The following is a 13,913-nucleotide window of genomic DNA, read 5'->3' on the forward strand; positions in this document are numbered from 1 at the left end:
GATACCTTACAGAGAGGACAGTGGAATTGGAGCTGTTGTGGGAGGAAAGTTGTGACTGAGTGTGGGTGTGGCTTTGCTGACATAACCAACAGTTTGTTCAGACTGTGCCTACAGCAACAGTCACAATGTGAGCCTGACCACATCGGGGTGTGACCAGACTCATTAGATTTAACATTTGATCTGGGAGCGGTTGGCTCCATCAGGTAATACAGTCCACTGAGTATGGATGATAAAACATCCATAAACAATTGGATCACATGTTTGTCAGGATTGTTTAAATTAAACTGTCACGGTTTTATAACTGCACCCTAATGAATGTAAATCTCCACAGGACTATATATGCGGACATTTTGTGTACAGCATATTCCACTCGGTTTATGTAAGTCACACAACATTAGACAATAAAACTGGATCTTCTCAATAAGTAGCTCATTCTGTAATGGACTCATCCAACCATAAGATCATCATCTGAGGTCCCCTTCCAGTCTACAATCATAGATGCAAGTCGCCCAGCCATCTGTTTGCCTTCAGTTTTTGGCTCAGACCTCAGTGAATTTCTGCCAACCTGAATTTGAACTGGGACTGATTTCTGTGGCAACGTGCTCTTTTTAATAAAGGATACCTCAGTTGTGCTGGACCTAAAATGCCAGATGATAACATAACGCTTTTTTCATATGACTACTAGCACAAACCCTACTGTATCTTTCTGACTGTTACTATGACACATTTGTTTGTACTCCTACCACTCTGGTTGTTGTTTCTGATATGACCTTTGCTCAGAGCTGAGGATCTAAATCCGAATTTTGCATGGCACTGTGGAAAAGTGGTCCATCAGTTGAGCCTATGTTAGTTACAATGAATTTCACTTTATGGTTACACAACCGCGTCTCAGCCAAGATGATGCATTGCCCACAATAAGGTGACAATCCTTAACTTTTGACACTTTCACTAGCCTAGGCTGACAGGCACTGTACTATGCGGCAGAGAACATGTCATATTTTTGTCCTCAATTTCACTCATGTCTTAAATTTTGTTTATTGCCATACAGTTGACAAGTTGTCTAGGAGACTGGAATTCTGACAAAGATAAATGAATATAACCTCTCGTGGGAAATGTAGTTTTCTTGTCTGCTTCAGCCCCGACTGACTGACAAGGGTGGTCCTCTCCATTCGCACCAGACGAGGAGTTGGGTATTCAGCCATTAAGCAATTGGGCGCGCGTGCCGTGACCTCTTGGGGCCATGTTGTACACCAATTTGACTTGCATGCAAGGCATGTCTCCGTGTCCATGCTGACCTGATTCTGTCCTTGCTGTGACACACCTGCTCTTGCGCTTACCATAGCATTTGCATATTCAGATTTGCATCCCTAAGATACGACTAGTAGAGACGGGAAAGGGAAGGGACGAGGGAGAGGAAAAACAAAGAGCAAAAGGAAGAGAGACAGAGAAAGTGTGAGAGAAGATGAGAGGCAAATAATGAAATGTTTTTAAAGTGGGATACAGGAAAAGTGAGAAAAAGAGTGAAACCCATGTCAGACCAAGACTGTTCATATCTCATCTTACTAGCGCAGTTCAGCTTAAAGACAGCTCCGCTTGCCATCTGCTTGGGAAGCTGTTCACACTGTATGCTGGGACAAACATGGGTGTCACACACATGCACAAGGGATTATACTCTATCCAATTATACCATTCAAATACATTTTACACTTCATCAACAACAGCTCATTGTAAGGAAAAAACTATTACAATACAGGTGTTCTATTGATTCTTGCTTCGTGGTAGAGAAGTTACAATTTACATTTAGTGCAAATTACTGATGCATTTTATAGAATAACATTTAGGATTCTTTCACTAATCACTAATTACTGCACACTTATGTGGACTAACCTAGACATGTTGCTGAATTGTACTATTTTATTACCACTCATTGAGCTTCAAGGAAATGTAGTTTATATATACTAATCTATATGATGGTTCATTCGGTTTTTCCTTCCTCTGTATCTAAACTCTGACTGCTATTTCTATAGTGCCACAGTCTGATTTTAGTCTTGGTGAATCTTTCACCACTTCATACTTCAGAAGCCCATCTGACAAGTCTCCACACTCTCGCTTTTTAGCCAGAATTGGACCTTTTTTATATTACAGTATAATCTGCACTGACCATAAGGCCTGAGTGCCTGCAAATCTGCATCAAAATTGTGAGCTAGGCTGAAGAGGAAAAGTGGGAAATATAAATATGGTGTAAGGGGGAGAGAATAAAAGTGAGAGAAAGGGAAATAATAAGGTTGTGAAAAGGAGAAAGAGGAACCAGAAATGTATGAAACAAAATGAGAGGTTGGCATTGGGAGACAGAAAGTGAGTATGAAAAGTCAGAGAGGAGAGGAAAGACAGAAAGATTGAAGTAGAAAGAGAGAGGGAGTGGCAGAAAAAAGGGAGAGATGGAAAGGTTGTTGTCACAGCCCTGCGGCTTCTCCTGACAATCCCTCATCTTTACATATGATAATCTCAGAAGCCGCAAATGAGCCACTACTGCACATATGAAACCCCAATAATCTCACACTCAACCAAAAGTGACAGGCTCGGTTAGTCATTGGAAGAGGCTTGTTGCTTTCTGCTACTGAACATTGGCAAAGATTAATCCTGACTGAATCACTCTCACGCAGTCTATCTGGGAAAATGCATGCAGGACAGAATGAGAAACATCCACCTGTCAATACTTTGAATGTTGAAAACACAGTCGCCCAAAGAATTTGCTTCTCTGATCAGTGCCAGAATTCTGCACACATTTTCTAGCAGAACAGACAACAGCACCACATTTTGTTCTCATATTACATACAGTGTCTCTGCAAATATGATGATCAAGCGATACAGCAGGAATCATGAGATGCATTATAATGAAAACGCACTCAAAGATAGTAATTTTTGTGGCTGAAATACTTACTGTTCGGATTCTGTGTGTTTTTCATCATGCTTGGATTTTCTGTTGGAAACAAAGGAAAGAAAGATGATCAAAAAATCTAGCTGTTGCTGAGAGACTGAGCGACTCAGTGAATAAAGGAAGGAGTTAATAAGAAGATAAAGAGCATGAGAAAGAGAGAAAGAGGAAAAAATAGTCATCTTTGACAGAGGTTGTGACTTTCTAATGAAGCTGAACTCCAAAGTTCCTGAAGCACATGTTAAATGACACATCCCCAGTGAGAAAGACTAGGCCTGTTAATGGAACTGGGAACACAGAGCACTACACCAGAACAACCAGGACACTTTAAGCAGCAGTGAGACCAGGCAACTACAGCTGTGGCCAGACAGTCTGGGAAAGGGGTTTGGAGAAATTGACTCCACCTTTAATAAGTAGCGCCAATGTCTACCCTGCACAATACACTCTGACAATGTATTTTCAAAGTTCTCAGAGGGATAAAGTAATTGCAACGGAAGAAGCAGAAGGGCTTGTAGGGTATTAGTAACACCCCTGAATTCCACTTTGTGAGCTATTTTTTGACTTCACATATGAGCTACATATACAGCAGAGTGAAACTTTTCTGGTCTCGGTGCAACCACATTAACACTGCAGCTCCTCTGAGAGGCACAGGGAAATTAGTGTGTGCACTCTGCATATGCACGCTCGTGTTTGCTTGCCCCTGCAAATTTGCATAAGCATACAGTACATATCTGTGTGTTTCTGCATGCTTGTGCAGTTCTAGTGTCTGCCTGTGTGTGTGTGTGTGTGTGTGTGTGTGTGTGTGTGTGTGTCACGGCCCAGCTCTTCAGTGCTGACTCACTTCACAGTAATCTCAGAGGGTATTATCACTGAGGGTGGCTAAAGATGTACATCATCAAGACGTGAGCGCTGTTCGTCGTCAGTGGAGAGTCTCTATACCAAGCCGTCATTATACTCTATTATTCCTGATGATGTATATTGAACACTTTGCCAAGCGAGCAGAGCCCCCAAATACTTCTCTCTCTTCACCCCCGACAGGAAGAGAAGTGTCTCATCTCAAGGCCACGGGGGACGGTGCCAAGGTCACTTAATCACCATTTACTTCCCCTAAGCGTGAGTGGAAGCAATCTACAAGGAGCAGGCAGACAGATGGGCCATACTAGGCACGTAGCCGATGACACCTGAGGGTGCATCAGGGTGTTAAATAGACATTAGTGCTCTTCCTAGCAAAACGCCTCCCAAGGTAACGCCTCCCTAAAGTGGCACTTTCCCCTTAAAGTGGGTTCTTATTAGGCCCGCCCAGTGATTTGTACATTTGTGACATACTTTAAACCCTGTTCAGAGGAATGTTTCAGGCGGAGGTTTGAAAAAAAAAAAAATAGATACAATATTCTTTGTTTCAAACTCGATGAAGTACGAAAATGGCGTTGACCTGATTTACGTTAATAGGGCACTTCAGGGCTGGAGTGCATGCGTGTGAGTGTCACACATTTCTGCATTTTCAAAAAATCTCATGTTTCTCTTACGTGACTTGAATTCTGTAGAGTACAAGTGTCAAAAGCTCTAACACTGTAACACTGATGGCTACATCTATCTATAGGATAGTAATGTCTTCTGGGCTTTCAAACACAGGTCTCTCTTACGTAAATGCTTTGTAATGGCTATTCAAACATGACAGAGCCATTATGGAAAGAGCTGAAATACTTGCACGATATTTTGCACCTGGTATGCAAGAAGGATTGGTAGCACACATCAAGGAATTAGTGATCTCAGTTATCTTAGGGACTGCATCAATGATGTATCTTGTAGTTGAAGCCTTAATTAATGACCATTATGAGTGTGTGGAAAGGTCAGCCCTGCTTCTCACTAACGGAGACCCCCTAATATACCTATTATCATAATTTATTAGGTAGAATAAAGAAAGCTGCTCTGCTACATATACATTCTGCATATTTAGCAATGTGTGTGTCGTAGCCTTTTTACATAAATGGGAAATCTTTCATATCAAACTGAAATCATGTGCAATTGCGACTTTTTTGCGGAGAAGTGACTTGGGAGATTGCCATCGCATTTACGTAAAGTGCAGGTCAGAAAAGGGCTGAAGAGGTCAACACTCATTTAGCTATAGCAGTACTTATTGATTAAACCTCCATTCATTGAAAGAGCTTTCTGAGGAATGGTAGATCCCAGTTCTTACAAGAGTGTCCAGAGTAAACAGATTCAGAGGAGCGCGACACAGAGATATAATAGAGCCTGTAACCAATCCAGCTCCCACATCACCACTAGTAAATGAACTACTTCGAGCTTCCAAGGAACACGTTACCTTGGTTTGGCCATTGAACAAAGTGCTTATCTAACACAGTCAACAACAAAGGTCCTTTGATTTCATCATGGGCCTTTGATGCCACCTTTGGCTGTTGGGGTTGGAGTGAGAGCAGTATAAAACATGCCACTGACAGAATATTGACTAAATCCCTCGCTGGAGAATAGTTATCCTCACTAAGTGCAGCCTTAAAAAGAATGTGTTGTTGAGCCAATTAGGGATACAATCTCTTATTAATCACGCACTTAGCTGCATTAATGATTCATACCTAAAAGCGGCCACATGAACCTCCAAAGTATTTTTCAAAGATACTGTAGATACATGAAATGAATTTTGTAGAATTATGTAATTTTCTGTGACATTTAACTGTGTAATTGTATAAGTGTTCCAGATAATTCGTGTGGAGCCAAGTTGTACGGTAACAAAAAAAATGTTTCATATTCATCGTCTTCTAAATAATTAATCAAACTTAAATGTGATTTCAGTTTAACTGCAAGTGTAAGTAGCCACTCCAGAACGGGGCCAGAGCGTGTTGCTGAGCAGAGCGTACATACCAAAGACTATGAGGCGAGTGTGCGTATCTGTGGAGCCCAGAGGATTCTGGGCCGTGCAGCGATACATGGAGCCGTTGAGCTCGGCTGGCACTCTCTCCAGAATCAGCTCCTTCCCTTCTCGCTCGGTACTACCATCCAGCAGGCGGCCCCCCACTCGTGTCCACGTGAAGAGGGGCTCGGGGAACACCTCATTCTATCAACACCCAGCACCAATATGGAATGGAGAGGGAAAAAAAGGAAGAGAAAGGAGAGGAGAAAAGAGATAAAGGAAAAGAATGGGGGGGGGGTGCAGAGAAACTCTGTGAGTCTCAGCCAAGAGATTAAGAGCAAAGGATACATGAATAATACAAGCTCCAATTTTTCCCCTAATGCAATGGCAAGTTAACAACATGCATTAATAATCAACACTTCACTTTACAACTGTTTTTTCTCTTCACACTTTTGAGCCCTCCAGAGAATATCCCCCATTTCAAATTTAAAAAGACAACCCTCCTTGTGTTGACTAGCTATTGGATCATATATCAGCGATTGAAGGGACGGCCGGCGATGGATTGCCAATATTAAGGCAGTTTTAAATAACTTACTATCAGAACAATGTTGTTACAAATGCTACAAAAATAATCTCTAGAATCTGCGCCCTACTGTGCATTTAGAGATGTTTCTGGGAGAGCAGCATGTCCACCCGCTGAGCCCCGTTAATCAGCACGAGCGACGAGTGAATTTTAAATCCTTAATTACAATCCAGTTTGCCATCTCTTTTCCATAGAACTGACACCCTGTATCTCTGTTATCTAAATGCCTGCTCACCAAAATATTACCCTGCACTCTCTAAGAGTAGTTCACGTTATGACAACAGCAACACAGGGCTTTCATTCTACACTGATCAAGAGTTGAACATTGACTATTTCTAGTTGTTTTGAAAAAGGGGGAAGAATATTATTCAAGGTCTTCCTGCAAAACTGCTTCCTAGATTTTCTTTTAAGAATTGCTGTAAGGGGACTTGCTACCATCATCCCAACAAGGGACCGTGATAGTCTGCAATGGAACTATCTTTGGTTAACACAGATTGAAAGTGAACATGAATACTTACAAACACTATTTTGATGTCTTTCAAAGATAATTGAACGATTTCATTGTTTTGAAATTTTAAACATCTAGCTGTTATAGAAATAAATTCTCTCAAAATAACCACAGCCACTTTAACTGAAATCATTAGTTACTTGGCTACATCAGTATACATGCAGTATTTTGCTGTGTTATTATAAGTCACTATTATGGCCCGGAGTGGAGTATGAATTGTAGGACTTCCTTTATCCTGTGGATTACATCTATTTTTGTAATAAGTTAATTACTTGAGTCAGGAGAAAAACCGGTCTCAGGGTGTGTTCTGAATCAAGGACTAGAGTTTATTGTGGTTGTTTGAGCATCTTTAGAGCATTCATTTTAGACTGATTTATGACAACAGCCATGCCAGATCCCAAATTACTCTGTCTCTGATAAGGTCTAGCCACAATGCAACTGAACACATTCAATCTTCTGTCTTTAAGCATCCATACGGCAAGGTTTGAATATTGCTCCGTGCTATCTAAGAGGGAATCTGTGTCATTAAATACTAGCTAAGAGAAGCCTCCTATCCTTCTTTGCTGTATATATAATCTTAATTTTTTTTTATGAATACGTGTTGAGTTTGATTTATAATAAATTAATAGAAACAACTGATACTGTTTACCATGCTTTGTGCCTTCCCTAATTTAGAATTTGGCAAAGACATTTAACATGTTTACACACATCTACCTGCACATTCTGTTAAAAATAAAATGAGTGAGCGCCTTTTCAAACGTTTAATGTCTCAAATGAAATGCAATTATCTTTGAGAAAAGCAGATACCCACTGTTGGTTAATGCCTAGTAGCTGATATCTTATCAGCAAAAACAAGTATCAAAAAGAACAATAATTTAGTGGAAACTATTACAGATGATTTAGTTCAAACAGTGTTGATTAAAATTGTGACATTCACAGTTACTGCTCTGAAAATCTTAATTGTTGTAACATCTTGTTGATGTGATGGCAATAAATGAGTATATTTTTGTTTTTACAGTCGAATCATTCAATTGGCTTGTGTAATTTTCTGTCCTTATGCATCTGTCCTGGAGTGTGAATGTCACTCCATGCAGTGTAACAGGGGACATTTGTTATTATCTGACAGCAAACTCCTGTCATTCAAAAAGCAACAATGCCAACCTGGCTGGTACCACTTTACTAATATATATATATAATGTGAACTATTTTAAAAGTCTAGTAGAAGTTGCTGTTAAATGTGTTTAAATCAAAAAGGAAAATAAAAAAGATTTTTTTTCTGCTCTTTTTTTTAGATTTTAAAATCCATTTTATTCCCCTGCCTTCTGGGAAGCCCTTCATTTTAATACAGTGAGAAGCTTGAACTAGCGAGGACATCATAAGTTTGAGCTTTTATATTTTTTCTTTTACAAAAATTGAATTAAAAAATCACATTTAAGAAGACTGGTTCCTTTAGTAGCCTGTTAAATAGCTGTCATGTAGTTTGGAAGCCTGCCTGGGGCTGCAAGTCATTCACACTAAGGAGGAGTGTGAAAATACGGCCTGTGATAGTGCGCCATTAAAATCTCCACTCCAGCCTTTAGTGGCGGTGCTGAGCATGGACTTTAACACTGACACACCTGCAGGTCCCCTTTTAGATAAAATAGGAATGAATCCAACAGAGGGTTTTAGGCATGATCTTAGCATGATTTAAAGCATGACCAACAGTGACATATGACAAGACAGAAGGATACAGTATGTTCCTAAATGAATGTATGATTCAATCAAGAAATTAGAGGGCTGACTGCAGTGATATTTACAGAGATAAAAAATATGACCTAATCTTTTGTGACAAGCACAGTGAATGGAGTAGGTGTAAAATCAAGGTCCTCCATGTGAAATAACTAAGTATATTGGAAAAGTTTACTTCTTAGTTTGGTTCATTATGGTTCACTCTGCTCAAGTACAGCTTGATTGCAGACGTGCATTAACTCAGAAAGAGATTCAAAGAACTGTGGTGAATCACAACAGAGCCCTTTTTTTTACAAGTTTGTGGAATAGCTGAATATGAAAATCACTTCAGAGGGTAGTTTACCCTTCCTCTGTGGTTTTTCAAGCCCAAGTGATGCTTAATATCAGATGTCAACACCCCTCTCCATTGACTCAAAAAGGGCACATTTTGGAATCCTTCCCTGAAGCAAGCAGTGTTGGTGCAATTGGTTGGCATGCACCCAAGATCATGATATTATTCTCATGCCCAAACAAACCAAACACTTCAGAGTTCAGATAAACTGAACTCTAAACATGTTTGGTGTAAAAGTGCCCTTAAGAGCTTGAAGTAACCTACTGTAATAAAATCCTCAACTTACTGGTTTGTAATTCTTATGACAAAGCTGGTGTCAATTGTTTAACCTTTCAAAATAAATGTTTATGAAAGAGTTCTCCTGTGTATGTGTTTAAGTCATGACAGAGGTTAAATGAGTTAATAATTCGAGACTGCCACTTGGGGAAAGGTCACATTAAGGTAAAAAACACAACAACAACACACAAAAAAAAACCTCCACTAAAAGGGTTTAAGTGAGACCTTCCTGTCACATAACCCCACGAGTCTGTAGAGTACAAATTAAAAAGGTCTGTGCACTGAGCTGCTGAAACCATCAATGTCCTATTTAATCTCATACATAAAGCAATGGAAAGATGAACAAAAAGACTACACTGTAGGATGATCATCCATAATAAATTCCTTTAACAATAAACCTGAGGGGAAACTGGCATCTTATTTTATCAAAAAGGCAGGGGGCAAAATTATCAGTCTTGCCACACAATCTTATCTACTTGTGAAACCCTAAAGCCTAGGTCCAGTGAAGGATAAGGGAAATTTGCTTTCTGATCAGTCTGCATGCGCTGATGCCCATGCTGCCGAAGGGATCGACTGGCTGCGTGCCACAGTCAAGCCTGTTTATAATAACCAATCTTAACACTGTTCAAAGAAAAACTTTAAAAGATTCCCAAGGTCATTGGACAATTCTGTGCAGTCAATAGCTTGGTGCACTAAACCAAAAACAATACAAAACATTAATTTACATGGAAATGTCTAAGAAGAGTGAAATAAAACCAAACAACAAATCTGACTTATGATTCCTATAGATTTCTGAAGCAGTGGTCGAGAAGTAACAAAGGCGAATTGTGCTGTGGGCCATTAATAGGTCCCGTATCAGGATTAGCCCTATCCTCTTCACCTGACTGCCACCAGCTGCCTGGCTTCAACATGTCATTCCTGTCAAAGAGATCAAGACCATGCAAGGGGCCATTCACACTAGGGACATGGTATTTTTTTGGCAGGGGATGAAAGTGACACAGAGACAATCTATTTGCTGTTACCTTCAGCCTCTTTGCGATTACGGAGCAGGAAGTCTCAAAGCAGCAAAAACTACACAAGCAAGCATAGCATGACTACTGCCTTAGACTGATAGACATGGACATCAGATAGACTTCAGTCATTCATAAAGAAATTAAATGTTTTTTTGTTTTTTTTGGAGTTTCATTACTTAAGGCTTTACTGACAGCCTGAACATTTTTTTACGTTTTGTATTTTACATCCTGTATACTTAAATCAAAATGTCAGAATGTAAATCAAAATGTTTGGCAAAATTTTGTATCCATACTTGAAAAGATGTCTATGCCCAACAAAGCGGCCACTCCAGACAAAGACAGGGTTAACTACACATATGCACAAGTCCTCTCCTATTCCAGAGAGAACTTGGCTTTTTTTTTACCCCATGCACTTACCCCAGGCGATCCTACCTGGAATCCTTGCACAGTGATGCGCACAGTGTCCCCTACCTTTGCCCTAGTAGGGGACATCAAGAGTTTAGGACCCTTTGGAGCAGCTGGAAAGAGAGAAAAAAAAAAAGGAAAAGAGACAAAGGTCATTGTACTGAGCATGGAGAGCAAATCCTGTTGGATACCTGTTTTGTCACAGAGAGAGAGAGACAAATACAATTTCCTGTCAATTAAGGTCATGGGGCGAGAAGCGAGGGACCTGTAGGTTCTTTCATCCAAAGGACTCTGCTGGGTTTATTCCCCCTTGGAGAGAAAAGGAACTAAATTGGGTAGATACTCATTACTAGAGGAGAATGGGAGTGTACCGGGTGGAGTGTGGAGGCAGTGAGATAAGGGACACTCAGAGAGCTAATTCCCTTGTCTTGGTGTGGACAGCAGCCCCCAGATGGCTTTCATTTGGACCCTCTAAAACAATGGGGCTCAAGCAGGAGAGGTAGCAGGCAGGTTCTAATATTCTGAGATTGTGAGGGGCTGGTGATTGTCCTGTGTATGTAGTGTTGAGATAAAATGAGTGATTTGCATAATGTTATAAAAAGGTAGGTCGTTTCATTATGGCTAAACTGCACAGTGTACTGCATTAAGCCCATATAAGCAGGTTCTGCACGATTTGAGATGATTAACAATTCCCGTAAAGATAACTGCTTCACACGCTGTGCAATTCCATATGTTAGACAAATGGACTGAGCAGCACATGCAACGAGACTCAAGCTAAGGGCACCCTATCAATAACGCCTGTACAAGTCCACCCCTGGAGTTCTTCAATTAATTTGGTTTGAACTCTCAGTATAAATCACACTGGGTGCTTGTTTTCATTGATGAGTTAAACTAAAGGATAAATAAATAAACAGACAAATGACCTCAGTATTTAGCTATTAATCTGGCAACAAACTGTCTGCTGTGGCTAATGAAGCACAGCTTTTTCTTAGGCAGCCATTGACAACAATCCTCCAGCAAATGAATGGACTGGGAGTTACACTGTCATATGTGTAAATAGGATTGAGCATGTAGCATTGTTCATGTACTGTATATCACAACTAGGGATCTTTTTTTTAAAACAGAAGCATGGGAATTTGAATTGCACAAAATGGCTAGAGATAATTCAAGTAACACAAAGGGCTGAAAGAGGAAATATTTATTAAGATTTCAGCACCACTTGTTATTCTGCATAAACTGATTCATTTGTCCAGGAAATCAGTGCACAGCAGTCCAAACTGGACTGAAGAAGAAATATTGGAATCAGTATATTTTCTTTTAGATTAAAGGAAAACATCCACGTATTTATATCGGCAACCCAACCAGAAACATCATGTGAGCAGTTTGACATGGCTAAGTGTTCCATCTCATGCCGAAGATTGATTGCATTTCACAGGCTAGTTTTGGCATGGCAGTGTGAAACTATCTTTCCACTGCCCACACACTAACGGAAGGGTATTTTTAAATACTGGTGTCATGGCGTCACATAGAGCTTGCAAGGCATATGGCCGGAGAAGATGATGGCTGATTTCTGGGATTTGCTCCAACAGTGACAGTTGGCTTCCTGCGTCACCACCTTTGATTAGGGCAACAGGCTGTGTGATGGACATAACACATCTCTCTGAGGGTGAGGGCCTCACAAGGGAAATGAGCCACAGTCCCATGAGACTGTCACCTAAGACCCAACTTCTTCAGGAAGGAACTGTTTTCACTTCAGGAGGGGTCAGAGAATAAACATGCCCTACAGAAAAACAACTGCGCACCCTGCATCAGGTGTGCTTTAATACCTAGCCAAGACATCAACAGGTCTGCCCAGCTGCACAACAGACTTAAGCAGTTGAAGAGAACCTGTCATATTTACTGGGTGACTGGTTTCATTGAAAAAGAGAAGCTGGAGAGGCATGCAACTGAATATAAAAAATCTGACTGACTGCTGGATCGCTCTATCGTGTTGAATCCAGCGATGTGTAATGTCTTTCACGGTTAGACTAGGTGACCCAAAGCAGGGAGATAAGACAGATTGATGAATGTGGAACTGATCTGCAGGTGAACACAGATCAAAACAACATACTAGGAACACATAAGAAATCTAGATCTGCATGGTCAATCAGACAGACACACACACAGAGACATTTACATACAAATAACGATACAGATATATGCATACACACACAATCCCCCAAAATACACACACAGATACACACTTGCACACACACACACACAGATCACAGACGCCTTCCTGAAACTGAGCATCTGCTCTTTGATTATCACGGTCTGGCAAAGCAATGACTGGAAGACGTGAGAAAGCCTGGATCTCCTCTCATTCCTGTACAGTGTATAAAATGAGAATTCCACCACTTGTCTGATGATGTTGAATAATAAACACTTGAGCTCATCTAAATCCAAAACATAGAACTTATTTTAATTATTAAGATGCACTACGGTCATGAATACAATCCAGCAAAATATAACAGACCAGCCTCATGATCTCATAGAGGTGCAGTCATTTTTTTGGATTCCCAGGGCCTGGTGCCAGCTTGTGGTCCATTTGCATGGTGAGCACGCTGACACTCATGAATATTCATAAAGTGTAATGCAACATTGGTCGATTGTCAGACTGTCGCTCCGTCTCATGTGGCAATATTAAATCTTGGAAAGATTTATTACTTATGGGCAACTGCAACGACCTTCTTTTCATTTCCTGACCAAACACATCTGCGAGAACCAAGAGACTGTGCATATACAGTAAGACAGATCCTGAGTGCAATTATCCAGTTATAGCTGCATAATATAAATGAATAGGATATGCGAGTGATAGGAAACCTTAGGTGAGCCGTTTTACACAGTCACATTCAATTAAAGATTAAAAAAAGCTCAAATATAAAAAAAATAGGGTTCTGTTTTCTCTATGCTATGAGCCAAATCAGATGTCTATTGTAATAACCTCTGACCTAAATCACAACCATATTAGATTTTTTATACTATTCTATTCCAAGATGGATCAAGCCCCCAGTAGGTCTATTGTGAATGCTTTGAATTTCAAGTGCGCTCCAATTAGACTCAACAAACGCAGATTTTCTGTTCTCTTTTCTTTAGGTGGTGGGAAAAAAAAAAAAACGTCTGGTGATGCTTCTTCCATCTCTTTAAAAGAACAAAGGTAGTGATAAATTAATGACTTCAAACATAGCAGAGAGAAAGACTTGTCAAAATATTAGCGCCTTTGACATTT

At 40.3% G+C, this 13,913-nt stretch overlaps 1 protein-coding gene across 2 annotated transcripts in view; it reads right to left on the reverse strand.

Moving 5' to 3' along the window:
- igsf21a (immunoglobin superfamily, member 21a) overlaps positions 1–13,913 on the reverse strand; it is a 160,578-nt gene that overhangs the window by 2,280 nt on the left and 144,385 nt on the right. Inside the window, exons 7-9 of one of the 2 annotated variants that reach the window (XM_051414640.1) lie at positions 10,658–10,758; positions 5,813–6,005; positions 2,942–2,980 (exon numbers count right to left, since the gene is read on the reverse strand). In XM_051414640.1, coding sequence (XP_051270600.1) covers positions 2,942–2,980; positions 5,813–6,005; positions 10,658–10,758 — 333 coding nt within the window. The remainder of the gene's footprint in view (positions 1–2,941; positions 2,981–5,812; positions 6,006–10,657; positions 10,759–13,913) is intronic. The other variant, XM_051414641.1, reaches the window with a different exon arrangement.

The sequence above is a fragment of the Dicentrarchus labrax genome, unplaced genomic scaffold (assembly GCF_905237075.1).
Source record: "Dicentrarchus labrax unplaced genomic scaffold, dlabrax2021, whole genome shotgun sequence".
NCBI lineage: Eukaryota > Metazoa > Chordata > Actinopteri > Moronidae > Dicentrarchus > Dicentrarchus labrax.